This window comes from Falco cherrug, chromosome 1 (assembly GCF_023634085.1).
Source record: "Falco cherrug isolate bFalChe1 chromosome 1, bFalChe1.pri, whole genome shotgun sequence".
Lineage (NCBI taxonomy): Eukaryota > Metazoa > Chordata > Aves > Falconiformes > Falconidae > Falco > Falco cherrug.
In genome coordinates this window covers 127,616,301-127,640,795 of record NC_073697.1, presented here as the reverse complement: position 1 = coordinate 127,640,795, position 24,495 = coordinate 127,616,301, and the positions used below count along the sequence as shown (strand labels likewise).

The following is a 24,495-nucleotide window of genomic DNA, read 5'->3' as shown; positions in this document are numbered from 1 at the left end:
AACAGCCAGGTCGCCGTGGCCTCCCGCTTCGGCCCTTCGGTGAGACTCGGAGCCCGGAAAATTAACCTCTACGTGCCCGCCCCTGGCCGGGGAACCGGGGCGGCTTCTCGCCGCGACCCCCAGGGAGGCCCAAGCCCACTCCTCCCGGCAGGTGTCTCAGTCGAGGAGCAGCGCCCAGGCCCCGCCGCTAGGCCCGCCCCGCTCCCGGGCACCGCCCAGCCCGCAGCCCGCAGCATGGAGTCGCACCTCAGCTTCCGCGGCCGCCGGGCCCTGGTGACTGGGGCCGGCAAAGGTGGGCGGCCGGGGGGGACCAGGCCGGGCCGGGCCGGGGGGCCGGGGCTGACGCCGTCTTCCCGCAGGGATCGGGCGCGCCGTGGCCGTGGCGCTGAGCAAGGCCGGGGCCCGCGTCACCGCGCTGAGCCGCACCGCGGCGGACCTGGAGAGCCTCGTGCGAGAGGTACCGGCCGCCCCGGCCCGACCCCGGGGCGCCCGGCAGTGACCTCCCCTGCCCCCTCCCTCCCCCCCCCCCCCCCCCCGGTAACCCTCAGCCGGGCCCCCTCCGGCGCCCCGCCCCACGGAGGCCGCCCTCCCCGCAGTTCCCCGGCATCGAGGCCCTCTGCCTGGACCTGGCCGACTGGGAGGCCACGGCGGCGGCGCTGGGCGCGGCGGGGCCCTTCGAGCTGCTGGTGAACAACGCGGCCGTGGCCGTGCTGCAGCCCTTCCTGGAGGTGACGCGGACGGCCCTGCAGCGGTGAGTTCCCGGCCCGCGGAGAGGCGCGGGCTGCTGCGCCTTGGCAGAGCCGTGGCCGCCGAGCCCGCGGCGGAGCCTCCCAAAACCTGGTCTCCCAGGAGAGGAAAGGGAGCGGGCAGCGGCGCCCACCGTTCCACTCGCGGCTGTGTGCTGGTCTCTGCGCCCTGTTCACCCTGTCACCGCCCCAGGAGAGCGCGCCCAGCGCTGGCCATTGCGGTAACGGCATAACCAGAGCCTGCCCATCTGTGGGGCAGAGGTGAGGGGCACAGGCCACCCAGCCGCCACAGCACAGAGGGGCTTTTTGCTGCTCCTCACACCGGGCTCCCCATCTGGCCCCGACTCGGTCTCTGCTAAGTTGAGAGACCGTTGTCAGACAAATCGGATATAGAGAAGATGAAGCCAGGTAAGGCAGTAAAAAACTGTCACGGTGGGAAATTAAATTTGCTTACTGCAACAACATGATATTTTTTTTTCTCTCAGAAGACCTGTAGTTCCAGTTCAGGGGGTAAACTTTAGGATACAGGATATGGTGAGTCTCCTTCCTCTGAGAAGGTGGGTCATGCTTTGACCCTACATCAAGAATGGCTGTTGTGGGTCTATAATAAGGGATTCATTTGTGACTAGAACGTAAAATGTACGGATTCTACTAAGGCTGTTCCACAGAACTAGCAGGTAAAAGCCTGACCAAGGAAGGAAGGATGATGTGGCAGAGGAAGAAAAGCTGCTTCTACCTATCTTACAGCTACTTTAAAACTGCATGAAAAGTTTGATTGACTGAAGAGTCACTGGCCAAGGCCCAGGGGTTACTGTTTAATAGAGGAATTATGTTAGTCTGCTAAAGAACAGAGTCCTGCTAGAAATGTGATGATACACGAGTGCACCTGCAAATCCCCCCTGCACACTAAACTAGCTTTTATTGCCAAAAGCATGCCTAGCCATTCCTGCTAGCCAGTTGGCTTGGTGTTTCTGTCCACATTCTAGAGTATCACCAGTGTTTCCAGGATAACAGCAGCACTTGTCCTCTGCTGCCTTCCAAAACAACTGCTCTCTGGCCTGGCCTCCAACCATCCGTAACTTTTAAATTTGATTTATTTGTAGGTCTTTTGATGTGAATTTTGGAGCTGTGCTTCACATTTCCCAGGTGAGGAAGAATTGTCATTGCAGTTGTCTCCTCGAGCACCAGTGACTGCATTGTTCTGCACAGCAGAGATAAGTGTCTCTGTGGGGGCTAAAGGGACTGCAATCCAGAGTTAACCTGACAATTTGTATGTACGGCCCCTCCGCTCTCTGGCTTTGACTCACTCTTCTAAGTGGGAGGCAGTGAGGACTTACCTCCTCTGGATGTTTTTGATCTTTTGGCTACCATAACACCCCAGCAAGATTCCTGCTGAATGAAATGATGATTTCTCCTATTAAGATTCTGGCATCCCTTTTTTGTTTGTTTGCTCCCCACCCTGTCCCCCCCAGATTGTTGCTCGACAGATGATTGCACACGGGGTGCCAGGTGCTATCGTAAACGTCTCTAGCCAGGCATCTCAGCGTGCTCTGCAGAATCATGCTGTTTACTGTAAGTATGTGTAGCTTTAGCAGTGCTCCTCTTGTTTTTGACTAGCCAGAGACCCACAGCCACCAAAGCTGCCAGCTGCCAGTTCTGGGCAGTGAAATACTTCTGTGCGTTCCAGATCAGGTGCTATGCACTTACATGCCTCCTGTTCTTCCCTTCTCTTGAAGGTTCCACAAAAAGTGCTTTGGATATGCTGAGCAAGGTAATGGCAATGGAACTGGGACCCCACAAGGTAGGATTCTTGCTGAGAGAGAGAAAAGCATCAAAGCTGAACCTCTTAGAGTGCATTTCCTCTCAGAGCAGTCTAGTTAGATTGTTTGCTGCTCTTGGTCCCAGATTAGGGTGAACACTGTGAACCCCACAGTGGTTATGACTGACATGGGGAGAATTAACTGGAGTGACCCTCAGAAATCTGCTGCCATGATTAATCGGATTCCACTGGGAAAGTTTGCAGGTCAGTGGTGTAAATTTGTTGCCAGCCTGGTCTCTTTCGTCATATCCAAGCCTTACCTCTAACTGCCATCACAGCCACAAATACCTTGCTGCTTTTGTGGGCAGTCACAGCTCTGCTGAATGGCTGTGACTGAATTCCCAAGGGATTTGTTGAGGACAGGGGAAGAAGTCAACCTCATCTGCCCCCTTCTACAGCCTTCTCATCTTAGGACAACTGAAATGCACTTACTGTACTGTTCATAAATATGACTGGGAGGGGACCATAGGTGCTTGCTGTGAACTAAGTATCATTTGATCACAACAAGGACTTTCTGATGTCTAGTTCCCAGCCACACTGTCCTGTGCACTGCATCAAGCGGAGTTTGGGGGCAGAGATTTTTCCCTGCTCCAATTACACATAGAGGTCAAAGGCATACCTTTGGGGATGCTTGTTTTTCTAGTATGATTTGAGGGGTGCATTAGATGTTCTCTGTGTTTGATTCCAGAGGTGGATGATGTGGTGAACAGCATTCTCTTCCTGCTGAGTGATAAGAGTGCTATGACAACTGGCAGCTCACTGATGGTTGATGGGGGATTTCTTGTCTCCTAAGATGACATCTGTATTTCACACCTGGCCTTGTCATACTAGTACTGCATAGATGTAAACTCAATAGAAAACAGTGACACAGACCCAGTCCTGCTGGAGAAGAGGGACAGCAGGGCTGGAACCTGTATGAGAAGTGAGGCAGAAAATTACCTTTAGAAGGCTGCTATGTAATAAAGCTCACATACGCCGTCATGGAGAATGTTTATTGCACCAAATAAGGTTTTATCTCGTCACTCTACATGATGATTAGAAATTGGACCTGTCTTTCTTCCAACCCTGTTCCCCCCCCACAACCCTTCAGAAGCTCTCCCTATTCCATCCAAATCTATAGAGCCCACCTGCACTTTAAGTGGGAAGGGAAAGAAGAAGTTAGCAGACTCCTCATTGCTTCCTTTGCTGTCTTTAGTAGAAAAAAAACAAAACAGAGGCAACAACCACAGCCCTGCTCTGCAGAGACTGGATCTGGGGGGGAGGGGGGAGGCGCTGCTAAGGACTGATGCGGGGGAGCAGCACCACGCTGTCCTAGGGTTTGCACACACGAAAAGGCAAATACATTGATTGCACAGAGCTGTTTCACTCACAGAATTTGGCTAGTACTCAGTAAAGCACCTAATGATTAGTTCTTCAGCTTTGTATCTCACTTACTTCCACCCCTTCCGGGGCTGGTTATGATTTCTTTTAACAGTCTCAGGCACGTATCTGCTAGAGCACCAGTTTGTTTACTATTAGCCACAGTAGGCTGGGCAAGGAGACCCTACCAGTCTCCCACGGCTCTTGTCATTCAGCACCACTCATACTAGCTCCCACCCCACTCCCACAAGGATCTCCACCACCTGTTTCACCTGCAGGTTGAAACCAGGTGTTTCCAGGACAGAATGAATGTCTCAGCCCTTTCAGCTCTGAGTTCAGGAGAGCCAAAACAGCCTGTTGCCCAAAGGAGCTACCTTGCCTTCCCCATAGTACCTCCCCTGGGGGCTGCACAGCCCCCAGCTAGTCTCCTGCCCCCGCTGCCCCTTCACATCAACACTGACGTTAAATCAAAGAGACATTTAAAAAACACTGACTTCGTACATGATGAAGGGCCCTACACATCCCAGCCCCCTCCAGAAACACCCAGCTAATATGCAATCTGTCAGAGGACGACAACATGCTGAGCCAGCACCTAGGCCACAGCCCTCAAAACACGGTACACTTTTTGCCAGGCTTCTTCACAGGCGGTGGGCAGAGCACAGCCCGGATGGCTTCATCAAACACCGTCTTCAAGCCCCGCTGTGTCAGGGCAGAGCACTCGAGGTACTTTACCGACCCTAGGGGAAAGAGAGCTCCAGCTCAACCACTCTGGTACTACCAGGACACGCTGTCCCTCACCCACTCCAAAACAAAAAGCTCAATGCCATAGAGATCTGCCAGCACATGAGACTCACCAATCTCCCGAGCCATGGCTAAACCTTGAGGGTAGGTGATGGGGGCCAGTTTCTTATCACGTAACCTTTCAATGGTGTCCTTATCATCCCTTAAGTCCAGCTTGGTGCCAACCAGGATGATAGGTGTATTTGGGCAATGGTGTCGGACCTCAGGGTACCACTGAAACAGAGAGGTGTGGTAAGAAAAGTAGCTGTAGCAGTAGATGCAACCACGAGGATGCATTTACTATCAGGAACAAGGATTTTGCTACTGTCTGACATGGTGGCAACACCTAAACAGGAGGCTTCCACCTACAGTTCTGAGTATGCTCTGCAGAATGAGCATATTATTATGTAATTATATTACATATTAATATGTAATATTATTATGTAATAATAAAGGCACTGAGACATGGAATCATGACAGACAGTGCCAGCCAACTCTGCACACAGCACTTCCCTTAACTGTATTTTAGCTTCTAGGACATACCTTACCTCCTTTAAGATGCAGACTCAAAAAGGCAAAAACATAGGCCACAGAAGCCATGAATGAAAAGTAGGCCCCTCTTAAAACCTGCAGACTATGACCCTCCCTTATCAAAACAGGACTGCTAGAAATTTTGGGCTTGTAGGTGTGGTGCTGGGTGGGGCAGGGGACTTCACTGGTTCCTCCCTTCCACTCTCATCCAGAAGGAGAATACTTTACCTTGGCTCTGACATTCTCAAAGGAGGCTGGACTCACAAGGGAGAAGCAGATCAAGAAAACATCCTGTGCGGAAAAAAAGAGGGTCAGCCGTGTAGAGAGAAACAGCTAGACATAATGGAGGGAGGGTGGAGAGGGAGCCTTATAGAGGTCAACCTCCTCACACAAGCAAGGACTGTGGCTGTTAAATTCTTCCCCATTAACAGTGCTAAACCAGAGGAGGGAGGAACAGACTTTGAGCATATGACTTCTTCTTTTACAGTACTGGGGGCTCTGCATGTGAAGAGCCTGCGACCACAAATACCTTAACAGTGCTATACGCTTCACCCCTGGTAGGGGGGCCACGTAAGAATTGCTACAGCCAAGGAAATGCTGCTAGTGCAGCCCAACAGCAAGCTGTGCTGCTGAGAGAATGGGAATATGGAACATGGCTCGGCTGCATGGCAGCCCCACACCATTCCTTTCACTTGAGTCTCCCTATGGCACACATACATGTTCAAACACTTGTTATGAAGCAGGGACTAGAACAGGACCATCTCTTAGGAGAAATCCAGCTGTGACACTTCTTAACCAGAATAATGGCTGCAGCTGCAGGAAGTTAAGACTTTCCTCAAAGGAAAGAAGCCTGGCTGTCCTTGGGAGCCTCCGTGTCTCCAAGAGGGAGCAGTTACAAGCCAGTCCAAGCCCAGCACTCACCGTCTGTGGATAGGAAAGAGGCCGCAGTCGGTCATAATCCTCTTGCCCTGCTGTATCCCAGAGGCCTAGGTTCACTGGCTTTCCATCTACCATGACATTGGCAGAATAGTTATCAAACCTGCCAAGGAAGAGTCCCTATCAGTGACAGCCTTGTTGTGACCCACACATCTCTTTATACAAAATCCAATGGAGTGGTGAATCAGGAGAGGACACTGCCACACAGCTCCGGTAGGAACAGTCTGCCCTGGTCACATACACAGCCATACCACTAGCATCCTTCTCCTCTGTGAAGTCCACAGTCTGATCTGGGACAGCCTTCTCCTCACCTATAAAACCAGCTTTTACACACACATACATAGAGCAAAAAGCAACTGAAGCTCAAGGCTGTTACTCACACAGTGGGGATGTATTCTCCAGGAAAGGCATTTGTGGTGTAACTGATCAGCAAGCAGGTCTTCCCTACAGCTCTGCAGAGGATAAGAGCGAAAGGTGTAAAGAAGGGTACAGCAGGAAACACTGAGGCAGTAAAACTCGTCCCCCCACCCAAAAAAGCGATTAGCTGAAAAGTTATCCCATGAGAAAATGAACCTGTAGCAGGCTGGAATCCTCCAGCTGTCAGGAACCAGGCCTAAACTCACAATGTGCACCCTGCCTGAGCACTTACCTGATCCTGCTCTCTCCCACTACCACCGCCCCCCTCCCCGCCTCAGCCTCAGCAAAACATCAGGCAAAATATAGCTGTTCCAGGAACCAAAAGAGAGAAAGTAAGTTAGGATTCTGTGCTGGGCTCAACACATCCATAGTAACTTAGCAAAATGGGTAAACAACGAGGTGACAAAAAACCGTAGTGACATGGAATTATTCAAGCTTCTTCAGACATGGGAATTCAACATCAATAAATACAAAGGTGGAAAAATAAGTATCCATGAACAAAAATGAACTTTCAAATGGACCACTGTCAGTCTGGAAAGTGATCAATGTAGATCGCTCAAAATACCAGCTCAGGGCTTTGCTGAAAGCAGGTGGGATTGGTCAGTGCAGTGTTGGCAGCCGGCAGGGGTTGGGCCTGCCTGGCAATGGTGTAAGCATATCAACTTTAGTTAGCCCTATAGCATAAGGGAAAAGCTTAGTTATAAGAACAGAGGAGCATAAAAAACCTCTTTATCCCTGTGAAAGTTGCGAACTGCAGACAACCTTCCAGAGAAACAGATCGCAAGTGCCAGTGACAGGGCAAGCAGTTAGGTGCCTGAGGGAAGCTGTATAGCCACCAAAGATATGTACTCTCTACCAAAGCCTGTAACAGTGACATAAGGAAAGACTTCAGGAGTAAGCAAGAGGCCCCAGGGGACCCCGCAGTACTGCACCAGGCTGACTGATACAAAGCACAGTGAGAACCGCTATAGTAATCCACACAGCTTTTCCCCTGGACCAGATCCTCTCTTTTGGAGAACAAGGAGGTTGTACAAGGAACCGCACGCTGACCAGACCGACTTTCCTCCTGATCAGCAATCCCCCTACCACCAAACACAGAAGTCACGCAATTCACAAAAAAGACACACATCTATGAAGCAGTGTTTCAGTATCAGAGTTCATTTAGCCTCTGCACTGTCAATTTGATCTTATAGCCAAAGACCGGACTGCAAACGTTCAGCCGAAGCCCATCTCCAACATGCTGCGCTCCCAGTCATTGCTCTCCCCTCCTCAGTATGGCTGTGCTGTTTTGGTGGGTGGCTCTTTCTCCCGCTCCCCTCTGTACCCCCACAGGCTAGCACCTGGAAGGCCTTGCTCCAAATGTGTACTTGAGGGGGTGGCAAGCATGGGAAGATGGAAAGACCAGTTGCTGCCTAAGACCGCTTCACATTCAGTTCTCTGAATCTCATCTCTGTGCTTGCTGTGGCAATCAGAAAAGCAAATAGGAATTGTGAGGAAAAATACACAGGATAAGCTAGAAGTTACGAAGCATCATAAATCTACTGCATGCCTGCATCTTGCATGCAGACGTGTTCCCAGAAAAAGGCACATAGGAAAAGCCTACAGACAGCAAACAGGATGACAAGAGGCACACGGTGCAACCAGAAACAGCATCGTGTGTCAACTCAGAGCACAAACAACAAAAGGAGATGTAAGAGAACCCTGCGAACGTCTAGGCTTTGAGGGAGGGTTTTGTAGAGGGCCACACTCGGATGACGAAAAATAGCGGGGCACGGGCACCACAGGCAGCAAGGGGGCAGGCCGCGGCCTCCACGAAGCGGCGACGGTTCCCAGAGTTTACCAACTTGAGGAGGGGGAGGGACGCGCCGGCCGCCGCCACAGCCCGCCCGGGCCCGGGCCGGCTCTCCTCTGCTAGGAGTCGCCGGCGCCAGCCGGGCCTCGCCTCGCCGCCCCGACAGCCGCCCACCCCGGCTCCTCGCCCGCCGCCGGTGAGGGCTCGCAGCCTGGGCCCCCGCGGCGCCGCCGAGCGCCGCCCCCCCTGAGCCCCGCGACGCTCCGGGCCGGGCCGCGCCTCCCGCCGGCGGAGCTCGTCCCCCGGGCCGCGGGGCGGGGCCGCGCCGCGCCCTCCCTCCCCGCCGCACCGCTGGGCCCGGCCCGGCCCGGCCCCGCTTTGTGTGGCCCGCGGAAGCCCGGGGCCGCCCTGCCGCCCCCCGCGGCCGCCGCGCGCGCACTCACCCGTCGCCCACCACCACACACTTGATTGCCTGCATCTGCCCGCGATGGCGGCGCCGCCGCGACTCCGCCGCAGTGACAGCCCGCGCGGGCGGGGCGGGGCCGAGCCAAGCCGAGCCCAGCCGAGCGCGGCCGAGCCCAGCCGAGTCCTGCGGCGGGGGCGGGGCCACCGTGGCGTCGGGCGGGGTCTGCCGCCGGCCCGGCTCCGCGCCCGCCCCCGGGGGCCGCCGCAGCCCCACGGCAGCCTCATGGCCGCGGCCGGCGGGACCCCCCCGCGAAGGGCGCTGGGAGGGAAAGGCGCAGCGCGAGTGTAGCGCCGTCCTGCCCACCTCCCCGCTGCAGCCAATCCCCCCTGCTCCTCCCGGCCCGAGCAGCCATCGGCCCGCTCCGGGGCCCGGCCGCTGGGCGCGCTGCGACGGCACCGCGGCGCTGCTCGGAAACTCGCACCCGCCAGGACGAGGCTTCGAAACCCGGCTGCATCTCACCTGCCCCGAGCTGCTGAGCAGCGAAGATACAGCAGCAAAACCCTGCACACGGGAGGCTTTTGGGTGCCGCCTCCTCTCCCGGTGCTCCGCCAGGGACAGCGACAACTCGTGTCGCGAGGAACAGGCTTTGCTCTTCCCTCCCCTGCTGCCCAGCACCCGCAGACCGCCGCGCTCAACACCGGCTCCCTCCTCCCCGTGACTGCGCGCAGGTCCCCGGCTCTGTCGCCGCGGAGCCGCCACCTGCAGCCACACGCCGCACCCCCCTGTAACCACCCCCCAGTTCCAGGACAGACGCGGGACCTTCCTGAGAGCAAGCAGCGGGAGGCCCTCCCTCTACACCAAGCCAAACATCCAGCTTTTTACAGCCCAGTGTTACGGCAAAATGCAGCAGCTCTTTATTAAAAAAGCAGAGCAAAACCCAGTATGAAAAATCACAAACATAAACCAACCAGTTCACTCAAAAGTTCATTTTCCAGTTGCCTCTTAAACCATGTACCACAAGTTCATCTCCCCCACCACACTCTCACTGGAGAAACTAGCAGGAGGCTCTTATTGTGCTGCCCTGACAGAGGCCTCAGCTGCCCCCCATTCAGACCTTCACATCCCTTCCCTTTCTCAGGCCACGTGAGGACTCGTGGTGCTGGGAAAAGGAAGCACCTTCTCCCCTTTGCGCTCTGAGAAGCAGCTCCCCAGCGGTGAGTCACAAGCACCTTCTCCTGGGTAAGGCCCAGAAAATGGCACTGTCTGCTCCACAATCCTGAGAAGCCAGCAGGACATTTTTGCCATCTGTCATACCGGAATGAAATTCGAATGCATTTTAGCCACAAGAACTCCAGCCAATGGTTGCAGTTCACAGTGAGGAAGCACAGATGCTGACCCCCAACATCCCACCCCACCCTTTCCATGCCAGTCAGTGTGGTATAGGCTTGAACCATGGCCAAAGCCCAGCTGCCCAACATGGATACGGACAGCCACTGCACAGCAGTCTCCCTCTGCGTAGCTGTTTCCATACATAACAAATGCGCATCTACCACCCATTGCTGCAGCCAGAGCTGTGGAAGGTAAAAGAGCCAAAGTGTGCCCAGCCAGCTGCTGCTTCCATCTGTAAGCAATGGGTATGAAAGCACAGCTGGGTAAGATCTGGTGTTTGCAGCAGCTTCAGGACCCCATAGGCAAAGGAAATGGCACCCACCTACACAGAACTGTAAACACTGGTGTCTGTCATTCATCAGGTTTCACTGTTAACAGCCCTGGCATCCAGACAAAAGACTTCAGAAGGAGCGCTGCCCAGGGAACATACAACCCCCGGTAACACAACAGGGCATGCCGACAAAAGAGTGGTGCTGTATAAAAGGACACAGAAACTAGTTCAAATGCAGTAGCAGTGCAGGGGAAGGGCCCCACATAATGAACTCAGATCCACGAGCCTCTATCCTAGCCCTGGATGGTTGTTTCCTCCTCTCCTTTATGTGGCTGGGAGCAAGAGTTCGGAAGAGTAAGAACAATTTTCTGTGTTTTCAAGCCTTTGTGTCACCCCACTCTGACAAACTGTCCCACTTAGAAGAGGCTGTACCCGAGTTGCTCACCCTCTTCCTGACAGCAGATATCTGGATCCCTTAAGCCACACTCTTATTTCCTAGAACTGTGGGTTCCCAAGGAGGAGCCCTGAACATATGCCATGATGGCATTCTGCAAGAAACTTGCTCGCTGGGCCTCTTCTTCCCTCATCCTGGAGATGTCAGCCTCTTTCGTTCTCAGCTTCTCCAGCAGCACAGAGATTTCACTTTCTTTGTCCAGCAGTGCCTCACGGTGAATACTTGATAGGGCTGTGAAATAAGAGCAGCATTCGAAAATTAGGGTGCCCTAGAATAGACAGAACATGTTACAGGCAAAGGCAACAGAAGCAGGATGATCACAGGCACACGAGAGAAGCTGTATGAGACAGCATGAGAGGTTTTGCCACAAAGAAGATGTTACACTTGACTGTGCAGGAAATCCAAACACTTTGCTTGCTGTGCAGCTCTGGGTAGTTATCTGAGTCTTGCTCTCTATAAAGTGAGGACAAGAGTCCCTGCAGATACATCAGGATGGAGGGTACAATTCACAACTGTACGCACAGGCAGGAAGCACTGCTGTCACCACCTGTAAGTGCAGCTCACTTCCAGGCCCAATGCTGGATAACTCAGCGTTACCACTTGAAGCATGAAAAGATCCATCACCTTTCAGCTGTCTTTCCAGGGCTGCAATCTTCTCTCTCAGCCCATCCTGTGCTGTGCGTTCAGCTTGCAGGTGTCCAATGTGCTCTTGTAATTCCACTTTCACTTTATTCACTTCTGTCACTTTCTCCTCTTCCTTACTCTTTAGGTCCTGACACACAAAGGAAAGCCCATGAATAACCAAACAACTTCAGCAACTTGGCCCTGCGGTGACTGCATCTCTACTCCAGTCCAAATTACCTGCTGAAGTTCCTCTAGCCGCCTTCTGAGTCCATCAGCATGCAGGCTCAACTGATTGGCTTTGGCTTGGGCTTCAGCAATCATTTGTTTTTGCTTAATGCAGCAGTACTGAGCTTCATTTCGTGACTCAGTCATCAGCCGCAGCTTCTCTTCTAGGTGTTCTAGCTGTTGCCGCTGTAACACACAAAGGAAAATAGATCAGTTCCATTCCATTCCTGCAAAGGGACTCTCAGCTTTTTGTTGTCAACTGAGCAAACCCTTGGTTGAGTCAACTGGCACTGAAGAACAAGCACAGGACTTAGCCATAACAGATAAGGCACTTCGCCCTTGCATTCAGGGGTAAATCTAAGCTGCTTTCTGTTGCCAGTGAAAACATTCTGGTGGAGACGCTGCAAGGCCAATTCACTCACTGAGAAACAGAGGCATGTCCTTGGCAGAAGCACCAACGCCACTGCCAACGGTTACAACTAATGCTCTACCTTCACTTCCTCTGTATCCCAAATGGCTCTGAAGCACTGCTACACGCAGCTAGGCAACTGCTGTGTCCCACCACACACAAAGCAGCTTTTATACATTTGTAGCTCAGTAAAGCATTTTCTTTTGTGATGTTACATGTAAGTAAACACTTTAATAGCTTTGGTGTATTTTCCTTACGCCTTGTTCCCTTTCACAGGATGTTGACTTCATTGCCATTTTCACAAAGTTCGGTTCTACAGTGACTTTTAAATCCGGCAGCAGAGAAATTTCTGCAGGTGGCTACTAAATCCAGGGAAAGGAGCAGCCCATGAGAGCTGCTGTTAAATAGAAGGATTCACATCAGTTCTGTTACTACTGGGAAGCACGGAGCAGGTGGGGACAGTGGTTATGTTCTGGAGACAATTCAAAGCAGCCTTTTCAGAACTCCTTCCTCAGAAATCACACTACTTGCAGGCCAGTGAAACCCAGAGCAGGGAGTTACTCATCAGTTCCCCAAGACAAAAACATAGGCTAGGCAGACAAATTCACTCCTTCCCACAGAGGCAGTGTCCACAGACAGGTCTTGTTCTTACCTCCTCCAGCCGTGCCTGATTCCGGACTTTCATTAACTCCTCTTCGGCATGGCCTCGCTCAGCAAGTGCAGCTGCTTTGACTTGGTTCAGCTCCTGCCACAGAAACATGAAAGATAATTCCAGGCAAGAGAACCTGCATCCCTGCAACACTGACCAGAAAACATTAGCAGCTTCCCATTGCAGACAACAATGTAACACAGCTGTCTCTCTCACTCAGGGGCAGAGAAAACAAACGTAGGCTACATAACCTCTTCTCGCCCCAAGACTGACATCTAAACTCAATGAGAATTTCAGTTATATGAGGGCAAGTAATGGGTCAAGCTTTCCAAAGACAGGGGAATAGGAGAAGGCAGTGCTGGATCTAGCTGGGGGACAGATAAGGAAAACCAGGCTACACTACTGGGAACCACATGGGAAACCCATGAAGTCAAATCCTGGTAAGAATCTGACCATGTTCAATGGGATCTTCAGTTTTGTTCAATCAGATTCTAGAAATGTCTCCTTGGAACCTTCTCCTTCCTTAGTCCAAAGCAGTGAAAAATAATTTTAGCTGGTGAACTGCTATTTCCTGTTCCTCCCTACAGCACATGACAATCTTTACATAGGCCAGCTATGGAAGATTCCACAAACCTCCTCTGGAAGCCTTCTCCTGCCACTGCTACCTGAGCATTCCAAGATGCCTGGAGCATCCATTCTCACCTCCTCCAGAGCTATCCTGATGGCCTCCAGCCTCTGGATCCTGTCCTGCATGGAACGTTCACTGGTCTCAATGTGCTGTGTCATATGACCCACCTGCAAAGCAATAGAAACCATTTAAGCAAGTGCCAGAAACCCACTTGTCTCTCCAGGCATAGCAGCACGGCCATTTGGCATGAGATAGAGCATCCTCTCAGTAACCCATCTCCCACCAAAGAAGAACTCTTACCTCCCTCAGAGATCCACTAGGAAACTGTCATGCAGATAGAATCTGCCCTCTAGAAACTAGGAACTTCAGACAGAGATCCCTTCCAGGCCAAGAGGAAAGGTACAGAGTCCAAGCTCTGATCTTCAAGTGGTATTGAAACACCAGAGGTGCATTTTCTAGTTGTGTCTAAAATCTTCCTGGCCTATGTCTTTTCTTACAAGATTTCAAAATCTTCAGAAAAATCTATACGTATAACTTTATTTTTGAGAGATTCTACACGTCAATAGACACTCCAAAAGAGAATTGATCACAGCCTCTTGTCCTGTCCACACTCAGACAGAATCCCCCTGAAACATAACAGAGAAGGAACTGGCAAGCTGAACCCTGTTAAAGGACTGGTTGCATACAGCATGTATGCCTCAATTTCCTCTATTAAGGCATCTTTGTCAGCGAGCACCACAGGACTGCTTATTCAGAATTACCTCTATGCATCGCAAGCCTGATGCAAGGGCCAGCCTCCAAGCCTCTTTTGTAGAATCATGTACCACTCTGGTCCATACTCTTGCAAGCTACAAAATCTTACTAGCTAGTAGAATGTCTTGTCATCTCTTCAGCTAGGCTTTGGTTGTAAAAATGGCCTATTATCCCCACAGTTAAGACCAAGTCCACTAATTTTTAAACTTGTTTAAGAGTAGCTGACAGCAATGACCTCCAGTTGCACCTGCATGTCTGGATCAAAGACTAACCTCAGTGTGCTGCAGAATGCCCATTCTTACCTCTTTTACCCGAAGGGATTCCATGTCTTCAAGGCTTTGTTTAAATCTTTTCTTCTCCATTTCCAGGTGTTCTGCAGATTAAAAGCAGGCATATTGCAATTACAGCATTCATGCCACGCAGGCTATGTCTATACTCTATCACAAACACTTCTACCCATTCTCCTTGGCTGCCTTGCACCCATGGACAGCAATCCCAACCCATAGATGTCCATGTGCCGTTTCTGCTCCTCCACTCACCCTCAGCCCGCATGGCCCGCAGCTTCAGCTCTGCTGTTCTGTTTGTCAGGTCTTGTTTTACCTGGAACAGCTGATCCTGCTGAACTTTGCATTTCTTCTCCAACTCATCCACCTACAAGGGAATTACCACCACAAAGGATTTTCTCTTCCTATTAGCAGAGAAAGTTGGCTGTACAGAAAAATCAGCAGACACACAAACAAGGATCAAAGTAAAGAATGTATAAACAGAGCAGAAGTAAACCATGTCCAAACTCCCGCTTCTCAGCCTTGGACTTGCTTTCCTACCTGGTTTCTAAGAAGCAGATTTTTCTCACTGGCAGCAGACAACTCATGCAAAAACTTGCCTTCCCGAACAGCACCTTCCTGCAAACAGAGTCAAAATTAAGAACCTGTACTCACCTTAGTTCTTGCACTGCCAACCTACTCCATTCAACACCACATCCAGCTAAATCCCACCTACCCCATAAACACCATGGCTCCTCTTCACACCTAGCACTCACCTATCTCATCCACACAAGAATTTTTGTCATGGTAGCTGTGGTTAACCGGCTACCTGATGGTTGTAAAAGTCATGCTTGCCTACCCCATTCAGCATCCCCCAAATCTACACAAACCAGGCATGACCTGGCACCCTACTCTCAAACCTGACCAGGACTTTTCCAGCTGACCTGCTTCTGCTGCTGGAGCTCCATAAAGTGGCACTCAGCCATGCTGGCTTGTTCCTGTTTTACAGCATTCAGAAGTTCTCCCAAGTTGTGCACCTTCTGCTCAGACAGAGCCAGGGCAGCTTCAGTCATCTGCAGCCTATACAGAGAAACACTTTCCAGAGCCCTTTATAAAGGAGACGCTTCCAGTGAGCTCTCTGTGCCACACAGTACATGATGTTAATGCATATTTGGCAGTGGATGCCATCAGGCTTGCTAAATGAGGTATTTTAATTCCTGCTAGTGGAAGGTATCCCTGCCCATGGCATGGGGGTGGAATTAGATGATCTTTAAGGTCCCTTACAACCCAAACCATTCTGTGATTATTTTTTTTTGTTGCCCCTGGGAAAAAGACACTGCATATCTCTGCGCCCAACAGCCCCTGCAAACCACAAGTGACCTGGGACTTCTCAGAGCCTGGTGATCTGGTGCCTTGTTGCATTTTCCCCATGTTGTCTTCCATGAGCTGTTTTCCACACCTGGACCACTCCAGGATTTGCCCACTCTCACAGGAAAACAAAGCTAGCTACTTTACACCACTACAAGGTTGTTTACAATTAGGGATAGAATTTTAAACACAGGTAGCAGGAGTGATTTGCTTAATCTGTACATGAGGGACATGACCACACTGAGGCATGGCATGATGGAACTACCTTTACCCAACAGAACAGAACAAGCCAGGCTCATCGATGTTTGAAGTCTAATCACTGTCATGTGCACATGGCTTTACACAACCTAACACTTTTCAGGCAGCTCGACCTCATTTTTTCTAAGTGTACAGTCTTACTGGTCAGGTTCCTCCATAGCTGCAGTGGTTCTCAGAGGATATTGCCAACTGCCAGAGGAAGCAGGTACATACTCTTGCCAGGCTGTGAACTGTACAAGGAACATGTCCCCATCCCCACAATCCTTTTTTTTTTTTTTAAATCTTTTCACCCTCTGTAATTCACTTGCTTTTACACCAGTGCACTGTAATTTTACTTAAAAGCAAGCTAAATATCTAGCACGGCAAACCCAAAGGCCTGATCTGACCATAATTTCTGGATGCTACTGCAGAACTAAGCGAAATAGTAAGCCAGGCGCTCTACAAGATTATCCCTTTTCTGAACGGTTCTGCTCAGCATTGCCTATACAGCACAGAACAGAGGGAAGGCTAAGGTTTTTCTCCTCCATACTTGGCTTTCAGTGAGTTCATAACAGAGTGCTGCTCATCCAATGCTTCCTGCAGCTGGCTGACTCGTGCTGCAGATATCCTGCATTTGGGGGGAAAAAAGAAAAGAAAGAAGGGAGGGGAAACCCAAACAGGTAATTTTTACCAGGAAATGGAGAGGACCCAGTTCTTTCAAAGAGCAGAAAGCATTCAGAAATACAACTCACCTGCCACTCCTGGCTATTTCTTCTCTCTGCTTATCTATAGTGTCCATCAAATCCAAGAACTGTGAACAAGGCAAACATCAGTAAGAAAACTAACTGCATCAGCTTGAAGCATTTACATTTCTCATCTTTCTCTTCCTAGTGACAGCTGAAGACAGGTCAAGCTGCTCTACTGAAAGCAAGCAAACTAGAGGTTTAATGGGTTCATCAGCATATCTGACTGAGGTAATCAACTATAGGTACTCTGCACCATTAAGTGTCAGAAGAAAAGCAGATATATTTCAAGGTTTTTACCACTTTGAAAACATCAAACCAGTTGCATAAGAACATAAAGCACAAACATGGATGAAAAAATCACTAGAACTCCTCCAGAATCCAGAGCGAATATGCTCAGCAGGGCATGTTTCCATACCCATACTGCTACAGATTTGATTCCTGGGCAACCTAGCTCAGAGGAAGGACCCAATTTACTAAACTATGCTGTGTGCCCACCCATAAAGATGCACCTGCAACTTCAAGTGCACAATAATCCTGTCACTGAGTGTTTCATGGGGACACTGAGGGAAAGCGTGGGATTCCAGCTGCCCCATTTGAACTGCCAATGTGTAAGATTGCTGACCTGCTTGGTCTTCTCATCCTTCAGACTCAAAACCTCCTTGCCGAGTACGTATGTTCGGTTCTGGGTCTCATTCAGGATAGTCTCACGGTCTTGGTTGTGATTCATGGCTTGTTCTGATGCAGAGAGAGCAGGAGAGCATGCACATGTTTCTAATACAACAGAGCAGCAGGCACTGCTGGAAGATGTAGCACTCGGGATAACACCTGGCTATCAGAAGCACGAGGACAGCAGCCCTTCTCAGGCTGGCCCAGGTAGAGAGACTGCTCCCACCTTACAGACACAAGGTGGGGCGGGTAGAACCAAAGAGAACAGTGTATATGGGGTTGTCAAGACCTCAGCCTCAGGAGAGCCATTCAACTCCACCGTAGGTAGGACAACAAAGGACATGCTGCACTGACCATATCCAAACTTGGCTACTCAGAGGCAAACTAGAGTCTCAAGTTCTCCCACATTCACATGACACAATAATCTCTAGTTCAATCCAAATTATTTTTTACCTCTTGCTGGTTAAAAGTAACGCTTCCAACTTAACACCATGTAAATGCTGTTGAGAAAGGGAGGGGAAGAGAGCTAGCTCTCTTCTGGAGCAGCAAGTGTCCTAAATCCCTCAAGTGGTGAAATGGCAGTTACTGATTCTTTCCTGTGCAATAAGTAATACTTACCGACAGCTTTCAGGATGTCACTAGGAACGTTGTTCCCAGCCAGCTCCAGCCTCTTCAGGGTCTTGTTGCTGTGCAGACAGTTCAGCAAAGCTCGGCCACCCAGAAGCCCAATATTATTCCAACGCAAATCTACTAAGACAGCAAACTTTCACCCCGGTAGCCACACATCTGCTGAAAAGCACAGGGCTCGAGAGAAACCATGCTCCCAATACATCTACAAGCATAGCAAACTGATCCCAGATGGTCTCAGCACAAACACAGATGAACACTATCTCCCTTTTCAAGATGCATGAGTGAGAGAGAACAACAGACAAAGCAGGAAAGGCAAGGATGAATCTTAAGTGCAGTGAAGCGCAGGAAGCCATCACAGTTCAAAAAGTACACAGATTAGCCTCTTTTCATCTCTTGAGCCTTCCTTCCACCACCAGAATCTCCCGATGAGAAAGAACTGGCACCAAGAACTGTGTTTTCCTCAAGGAAATTCTGGCAAAGTTCCTTACTAAGGGCAAAGCAAGTGTGAAATCTGAGTCTGGCATGAGGCACACCAGCAGCACCCATACATGGTAATGAACCCATTCCCTCCTCCACCAAGAACTGTTCTTCTCCAAGCACACAATTCTTCGTCTGCCAGTGTGGTTCCAGAGACTCCAGTTACAGTTCCCACTCTCCAAAGGCCATGGGGATGTGACCTTCTCCCTGCATAAAGCCTGCAAAGCACTCCAGACTGACAGGAATTGGGAATGACACTGACCAGCTAGCAGAGATCAGGGCAGGCTGCAACAAATCTGAAGATGTATGCATGTGCACACACATATATATGTAGGTGGGCAAAGAACTAGTCACTCTTACCCAGCTCCTGAAGGCTGGCATTTTGTTTCAGTGCCATGGCCAGATCTCCAGCCCCTTGATGGTTGATCTGGTTATTGCGCAGGTCTAGTTGCTGAAGAAAGTTGTTTGCTCCCAGTCCTTGGCAGAAAAAGGAGAATCCCTCCTCCCACACACCAAGGCTGTTCCATTCCAAGATGAGGCTAGGGAAAATCAGACAGGATGGGAGTTCAAGGAGTAAACAGACAGTTGCAAGAGGTCAAAGGACACCTGGATCACAGTACACATTTGAACATCCAGCTCTGCTAACTGACCCAGTTTCAAAGAGCAGGATGGTGCTAGGGCCTTGCATCCTCTAAAATGGCACCTCTAGTTCTCACTCCTTAACCTGTCCCATCCCTTAGAAGAAATAGCACCACTTGACATTCCTACTACCCCAACAAAAAACACCCTCGGCCCTTTTCTAACGTTGTGCACCATCTGGCAGGAATAACAGAAAGACAGGTAGATACAAGTTTTTACCTCCTGATGGATTTGTTCTGCCTAAGAAGTTTTCCCAAAGCCTCAGCTCCCACGTTTCGCAGGTTATTTCCCTGAAACAAAAGTCCCAGGTGGTCAGTAGGCTACGCCCTGCCCCAGTCCAGCTATCCCATCAAACACCACCAGCTGCACCCCAGCTATAATGCTGATTTCAACCTGCCAAAGATAGTTTACATAACACTTGTTTAATGTATCAGTCAGCTTTCCAGAAAATGAAAGACCCCGGGGGGAACGGTGAATACATACACCGCTAGTCTTACGAGGCATCACGACTGGGAGCTCACAAAAATCACAGAATAGCACAGGATCTGCACAGCCCACGATGGGATGGAAAATGCTGATTCTAGGTAAGCAGAACCACTTCAACACAAGCCATTAAAAAGGGCTCAGCTAGCACCAGCACAGATGGGAAAGAAAGGTGTAGTTTGGGACCGTAGATTCAAGGGAATAGCTATGTGCCAGAGGCATACAGACAGGAAGTCACTCTTGCAGTAGAGTGATCATCATTTCTGAAAGTGGGTGCTTAGTTCCAAGCCCAGAGTACCTGAAAGACGCAGGCAAGCTGGATAAACTCTACAGAAGTGCAAATCAAACAACTAGTAACTCACTGATTACTGCAGAGACCCAAAGGAAAGTGTACATGCGCCTCATTTGACCAAGGGATAACCATCAAAAACATATACGGTCATAACTTCCTATCAAAACAGAGTAACTAAATTAAAACGGGTAAAGACGAGCCACAAAGTAACTTTGGAAAGTCACAACATGGTGTTAAGGAGGCCAGGACTGAGTTACTCGGGAACAAGAGCTTTGCAGAAGGTACGTCTGCAGAACGCCCTGCAGCAGGGCCGCCTCAATTGGGACCCAGCTCCCGCTCCTGCTGCCTTCCCGCCTCCGCCTCCACTCTGTTCGAACAGACTCACCTTCAGATCCAAAGATTTGACTGAGGTGTTGGAGCACAGACCATGCAACAGAAGTTTTACACCTGAGTAGAAAAAAAAATAACCTGCGGGTTGCTGCTCCCGCCTGGGCACCGCCTGCGCGCGCTGCGGAGGGAGCGGCTCCCGGCGGGGCGGGGCGCGGCTCCGGTCCGGGCAGCGGCGCCGGGGGGAGCGCAGGTCACCGGCACCTCCCGGCGGCCCACGGCCGCACACCCCCGCCCCCTCGGGGTCGCCCCTCGCACTTCCGACGTGTAGCGGCCCGGTGCCCAGGTCCGGCCGGCTGTCGCCCACACCTCCCTGCACCGGCGGCCGCCGCCAGCCCTGGCCGCCCCGGCCCAGCAGCGGTGGGCGTGGGGAGGGCAGCTCCGGGGGTCGCCGCCCGGCGCAGAGGCCCTTCCCCCGGCCGTGCCCGGACCCCCCTCGGTCCCCCCACCTAGCCCGGCGTGAGGGGGCCGTCCGCCGGGGGAAGAAGCCACCGCGCCCACCTTCCTCGCAGAGGCCGCAGTCGCCGAGCGCCACCTCAGCGAAGGGCGCGGCGCCGGGCAGCAGCCGGCCCAGCGCGCCGCACGTCTCCAGCGAGAGGCTCTGCGCTGCCAGGTCCAGGCGGCCGCGGCCCGGCGCCGCGCCGAGCTCCCGCAGCCGCCGCAGGACGGCCTCCTGGGGGGCCACGCAGAGCCGCGCGTAGGCCCGCCGGAACTCCTCCATGGCCGGCGGCGGGCCGGCGGCGCCGCTCCGCCCCCGCGCCACGCGCTTCCGGGAGGCGGGGACCGGCGGCGCCATGGCTGAGCGGGGCGCCCGCGCCGATGGCTTCAGGAAGGTGCGGGGGAGGCGCTCAGCCGCGGGCGGCGTGGCGGGGGGGAACGCTCGGCCCCAGGCTGCCCCCGCCCCGCTCATCCTCTCGCTTCTCGGCGCAGGAGACCGTGGACCGGCTGCTCCGCCTGCACTTCCGCGACGGGAGGACCCGAGGTACCGGGGCGGCGGCGGGCGGGGCGGGTAGGGCCCCCGCCCCCACTGAGAGCTTTGTCGTTGCAGTTAACGGCGACGCGCAGCTGCTGATGGCGGAGATGCTGAACGTTTTCGTCCGAGGTGAGCGCGCCGCACCCGGGGCCAGCCTGAGCAGCCGGCGGTGCCGGTCCCGCCCCATCCCCCCCCACCCGCACCGGGGCTGCCCCCCCCACACACACAGCCCGGCCCGCCGGGCTCCAGTTCTGCCCCGCGGCCGCGCTCCCGAGGACCCGGCCCCCGAGGGACCCGCATGACAACGACACCCCCCCCCCCCAGAGGCGGCGGCCCGGGCAGTGCGGCAGGCGAAGGCACAGGAGCTGGAGCAGGTGGACATCGAGCACCTGGAGAAGGTGCTGCCCCAGCTGGTAGGTGGCTGCAGGGCCCCCCTCCTCGGGAGAGGCGGTGGGGGGGGGCCGGTGATGGTGAGCCGCCTGCGGGTCTCCCCTTACAGCTGCTGGATTTCTAGCGGCCCCCGGTGTACGTGCAGCTTGCCAGCGGAAGATCCGGGCCTGACAGTGAACATCAGGCTCATCCTCAGAGTCTAGCTCTGGGAAGAACAGTCTCGACTTTTTCTCTCCCTGCTGTTTTGCCTCCCTCTCCTCTCTCCTTTACCAAGCACGACAGAGCACCAGGCAACCGCGCTGTCCGCTGTCGGTTGTGAAAAGAGGCTGCCGCACACTTTTTTCGGCCGGCTGAGCATGTCAGTGCCTTCTGCCTTGCTGCCTTCCTTCTTTCACAGTAGCCTGCACATTGCAGCTTGGTGAGATGCTGTTGCTTTTTTAGCTAATGTGAGAAATGGGTGCTTCTTCAGAGATGCATGGAAAGAGCTAATGGGTGGAAACATCCAAACTTCAGGATCTCATCGCCTCAGCAGGCAGCTGTGGCAGAACCTTTAGGTCCAGCTCCAAGCCTGTCTAATGAATAGGTTAACAGGAGCTCAGTCACGGGCTCTTGCCAAAGGCAGGTAACTGATATTTATTTTATAAATAAACAGTGCCTGTCCCTCACTACCTTCCAGTATTTCTCCAGGGCTGTGACATCAAAGAATGCTCAGAACCTTTTAACTATTTGATAATTCTCAGAAGCTGCTTCCCCTCTGCTATAAATTTGTTCTCACAAAGAAACATCAATAAATTAAAACAGAGTCTCCCTCCCTTGTGTAGGCTTTTTGCTGCAATTAATCATCGAAAGTCAAGTTGCTTCAAAGACTTGCAAAGTTTCCCCCTTACCCACCCTCTTCTCTAAATCTTTGTGGGACGAAAGGAAAAAGGACAGAATAACAAACAGCATGTGTGAGAATCCCACATCATGGGACAGCCTGGCCCCACAGTCAGCTGGGGGGCCAGGGTGGGGGGGAAGCTGTGAAATAAGAAACCTTACACATGTAGGCAGGACCCACACAACTGAACCAGCTTTGTTGGGAAATATATAGCTGGCTGCATGAAAAGCAGCTGACACCAGTCTGTCTTAAGGATCACACACTCTGATGCCGGCTATCCATAGTCTTTATGATTAGTAATAGCCATTTTTTCCCCACATTGACAGCTGTAGCCAGCAGTGGCTCAGTAGGTCACTGTACTCTTTCAGCCAAGAGCTATCAAGGTCATTGCTTGGGACGCCAGCCACTTGGAAACTTCAACTAAAACTACAATTTAATACACATTCTGATGACAGTACCAGCTTAAGCAGTGCCCCATCCCTCTGCACTGCAGCTTCTTTGCCAAGACAGCTGTTTGTGCAGCTGTACAAAGAAACCAATGAAGGAACTGACCTAGTTCAGCCTTCAGCCCCACAACCATATGGTAAAAGACAGCAACAGCAAAAAAATGCAAGTAATACTACCTCTGAATGCCCCAAAACCCCAGGGACGAGTTCAGCTACTACAGCAGAAGTGACAGTGAAAGAAATCCAGTTCATGAGGTATCTGCATGTACTGTTCCATTGCAGGATAGGAATCCTTGAGGCAGCTACCTTGGTGAAAAGTCTGCAGTTTTAAATATTGGAGCACCTTGTCCCTCTTAAAGAATTTACTCCTACTTTCTTGCCTTTTCCAGATTTCGAATCCTCGTATCTCCCCCCATTCTGACTCCTACTGACACACAGGTCTCTGAAAACTGCTGCCCTAAAAAGGCTAGAGTTCACTTCCCTGACATACCTGGTCCATACACAACCATTCTTGACTGAAGAGGATCACCAATGTGAGTGTTAGTAGCAAAGCAGCATTTTAATAGCAGCAGCAGCTAAAACTAACTTTTCTTTGCAGAGGGAAAGGGGAATAAGACCTCTAGTCTAGCTACTGAAGGTACCAAATTTTCATTCTCTTGAAAGAGAAGTAGATTAAATCGGGTTTGATGCATAGCTGAATTACACAAGGGACAAGCACGAGCAGAACTCACTGAGATAGTGCACATTGTTAGCAACAGAAGTCTCCTAATCCTCAGCCCTGTACTTAAACCATGAAACTACCCCAGTAATAATGCTGCTGCTTGTGTCCCTAACCTTTTCCTTCTGTTTTCCCATATCAGGTACTTGCAGACAATAGTTATGGTCAAAACTGGTGGAATCAAAGTAGCTAAAAAAATCACTACTATTTGATGTCTATTTGATGTTGCCTGTGCTCTTAAAAAAAAAAAAACAACAAAAAAAAACCTAGTACATCTGAAAGCACATTACAACTTCCTACCAACCAGACTGCTTCTGTTTATTGTAACACTGCAAATCAACAACACTAGCACAAGCATATCATCACCTATCATTAACCATGGCTATAAGCTGCCCCCTGATATATCCTGCATAAATTCTGTGAAATTAATAAGCCTGGAATAGCACTCAAACCAAGATACAGATAGTCCTATGGAGCATAGGCTCACCCCACACTTCATCCACTGAAGTAATAAACTTTAAACATTATTTTTAATATGTTTTGTTTTGCTGTAGCATGTCTTTTATAGCCTGTCAAGTGCTGGAAGGGCTTGCTTTCCACAGTAAGGATTTAGAGCAGCAGCTGTACATAGTGCTTCTGCATTCTTCACTGGCAGCAGCCGCACACATTCCCTGTTTATGTTTGGGTGTCATATAAGAAATCCATCAACAGTTTT

At 51.5% G+C, this 24,495-nt stretch overlaps 4 protein-coding genes across 6 annotated transcripts; 2 read left to right on the top strand and 2 right to left on the bottom strand.

Moving 5' to 3' along the window:
• The first annotated feature begins 155 nt into the window (after positions 1 to 155).
• Positions 156 to 3,546, top strand: DCXR (dicarbonyl and L-xylulose reductase). Its single transcript, XM_055697796.1, has 8 exons — positions 156 to 292; positions 360 to 457; positions 597 to 751; positions 1,850 to 1,892; positions 2,219 to 2,318; positions 2,483 to 2,547; positions 2,652 to 2,769; positions 3,254 to 3,546. The coding sequence occupies exons 1-8, from the start codon at positions 235 to 237 to the stop codon at positions 3,355 to 3,357; spliced, it is 741 nt and encodes a 246-aa protein (XP_055553771.1). The 5' UTR covers positions 156 to 234; the 3' UTR covers positions 3,358 to 3,546.
• Positions 3,543 to 8,982, bottom strand: RAC3 (Rac family small GTPase 3). Its single transcript, XM_055697806.1, has 6 exons — positions 8,824 to 8,982; positions 6,552 to 6,623; positions 6,157 to 6,274; positions 5,464 to 5,526; positions 4,779 to 4,938; positions 3,543 to 4,661 (listed from the first exon to the last, which is right to left on the bottom strand). Exons 1-6 carry the CDS (start codon positions 8,856 to 8,858, stop codon positions 4,531 to 4,533), a joined length of 579 nt encoding a protein of 192 aa, XP_055553781.1. The 5' UTR covers positions 8,859 to 8,982; the 3' UTR covers positions 3,543 to 4,530.
• A 1,542-nt stretch (positions 8,983 to 10,524) lies between these two features.
• LRRC45 (leucine rich repeat containing 45) lies at positions 10,525 to 21,097 on the bottom strand. 3 transcript variants are annotated; one of them, XM_055697715.1, is made up of 17 exons: positions 20,878 to 21,097; positions 20,375 to 20,436; positions 19,434 to 19,504; positions 18,936 to 19,114; positions 18,087 to 18,218; positions 17,425 to 17,537; positions 16,809 to 16,867; positions 16,607 to 16,684; positions 15,396 to 15,531; positions 15,013 to 15,090; positions 14,728 to 14,839; positions 14,491 to 14,561; positions 13,510 to 13,602; positions 12,811 to 12,903; positions 11,762 to 11,935; positions 11,525 to 11,672; positions 10,525 to 11,131 (listed from the first exon to the last, which is right to left on the bottom strand). In XM_055697715.1, the coding sequence occupies exons 1-17, from the start codon at positions 21,095 to 21,097 to the stop codon at positions 10,935 to 10,937; spliced, it is 2,016 nt and encodes a 671-aa protein (XP_055553690.1). In that variant the 3' UTR covers positions 10,525 to 10,934. The 3 variants fall into 3 exon arrangements, with proteins under 3 accessions (XP_055553690.1, XP_055553696.1, XP_055553703.1); XM_055697721.1 differs by having other exon boundaries at positions 18,087 to 18,215; XM_055697728.1 differs by lacking the exon at positions 16,607 to 16,684.
• On the top strand, positions 21,086 to 22,546 carry CENPX (centromere protein X). The gene is made up of 5 exons (XM_055697809.1): positions 21,086 to 21,209; positions 21,307 to 21,358; positions 21,425 to 21,478; positions 21,674 to 21,762; positions 21,849 to 22,546. The coding sequence occupies exons 1-5, from the start codon at positions 21,096 to 21,098 to the stop codon at positions 21,861 to 21,863; spliced, it is 324 nt and encodes a 107-aa protein (XP_055553784.1). The 5' UTR covers positions 21,086 to 21,095; the 3' UTR covers positions 21,864 to 22,546.
• The last annotated feature ends 1,949 nt before the right edge of the window (positions 22,547 to 24,495 follow it).

What these genes read in the sequence shown, in the direction of transcription:
- LRRC45 (XM_055697715.1), bottom strand. Translation starts at nt 21,097, where the DNA reads ATGGAGGAGTTCCGGCGGGCCTACGCGCGGCTCTGCGTGGCCCCCCAG. An exon ending in CAGAACAAATCCATCAGGAG is followed by an intron (nt 19,115 to 19,433) that starts GTAAAAACTTGT and finishes GATTTTCCCTAG; the next exon opens with CCTCATCTTGGAATGGAACA. An exon ending in GAAATAGCCAGGAGTGGCAG is followed by an intron (nt 16,685 to 16,808) that starts GTGAGTTGTATT and finishes CCCCAAATGCAG; the next exon opens with GATATCTGCAGCACGAGTCA.
- RAC3 (XM_055697806.1), bottom strand. Translation starts at nt 8,858, where the DNA reads ATGCAGGCAATCAAGTGTGTGGTGGTGGGCGACGG. An exon ending in TGTGTGGTGGTGGGCGACGG is followed by an intron (nt 6,624 to 8,823) that starts GTGAGTGCGCGC and finishes TATCCTCTGCAG; the next exon opens with AGCTGTAGGGAAGACCTGCT. An exon ending in GGAGAATACATCCCCACTGT is followed by an intron (nt 6,275 to 6,551) that starts GTGAGTAACAGC and finishes CTTCCTTGGCAG; the next exon opens with GTTTGATAACTATTCTGCCA.
- DCXR (XM_055697796.1), top strand. Translation starts at nt 235, where the DNA reads ATGGAGTCGCACCTCAGCTTCCGCGGCCGCCGGGCCCTGGTGACTGGG. An exon ending in TGGAGAGCCTCGTGCGAGAG is followed by an intron (nt 458 to 596) that starts GTACCGGCCGCC and finishes CCCTCCCCGCAG; the next exon opens with TTCCCCGGCATCGAGGCCCT. An exon ending in TGGAACTGGGACCCCACAAG is followed by an intron (nt 2,548 to 2,651) that starts GTAGGATTCTTG and finishes TCTTGGTCCCAG; the next exon opens with ATTAGGGTGAACACTGTGAA.
- CENPX (XM_055697809.1), top strand. Translation starts at nt 21,096, where the DNA reads ATGGCCGGCGGCGGGCCGGCGGCGCCGCTCCGCCCCCGCGCCACGCGC. An exon ending in GCGCCGATGGCTTCAGGAAG is followed by an intron (nt 21,210 to 21,306) that starts GTGCGGGGGAGG and finishes TTCTCGGCGCAG; the next exon opens with GAGACCGTGGACCGGCTGCT. An exon ending in CCGCGACGGGAGGACCCGAG is followed by an intron (nt 21,359 to 21,424) that starts GTACCGGGGCGG and finishes TTGTCGTTGCAG; the next exon opens with TTAACGGCGACGCGCAGCTG.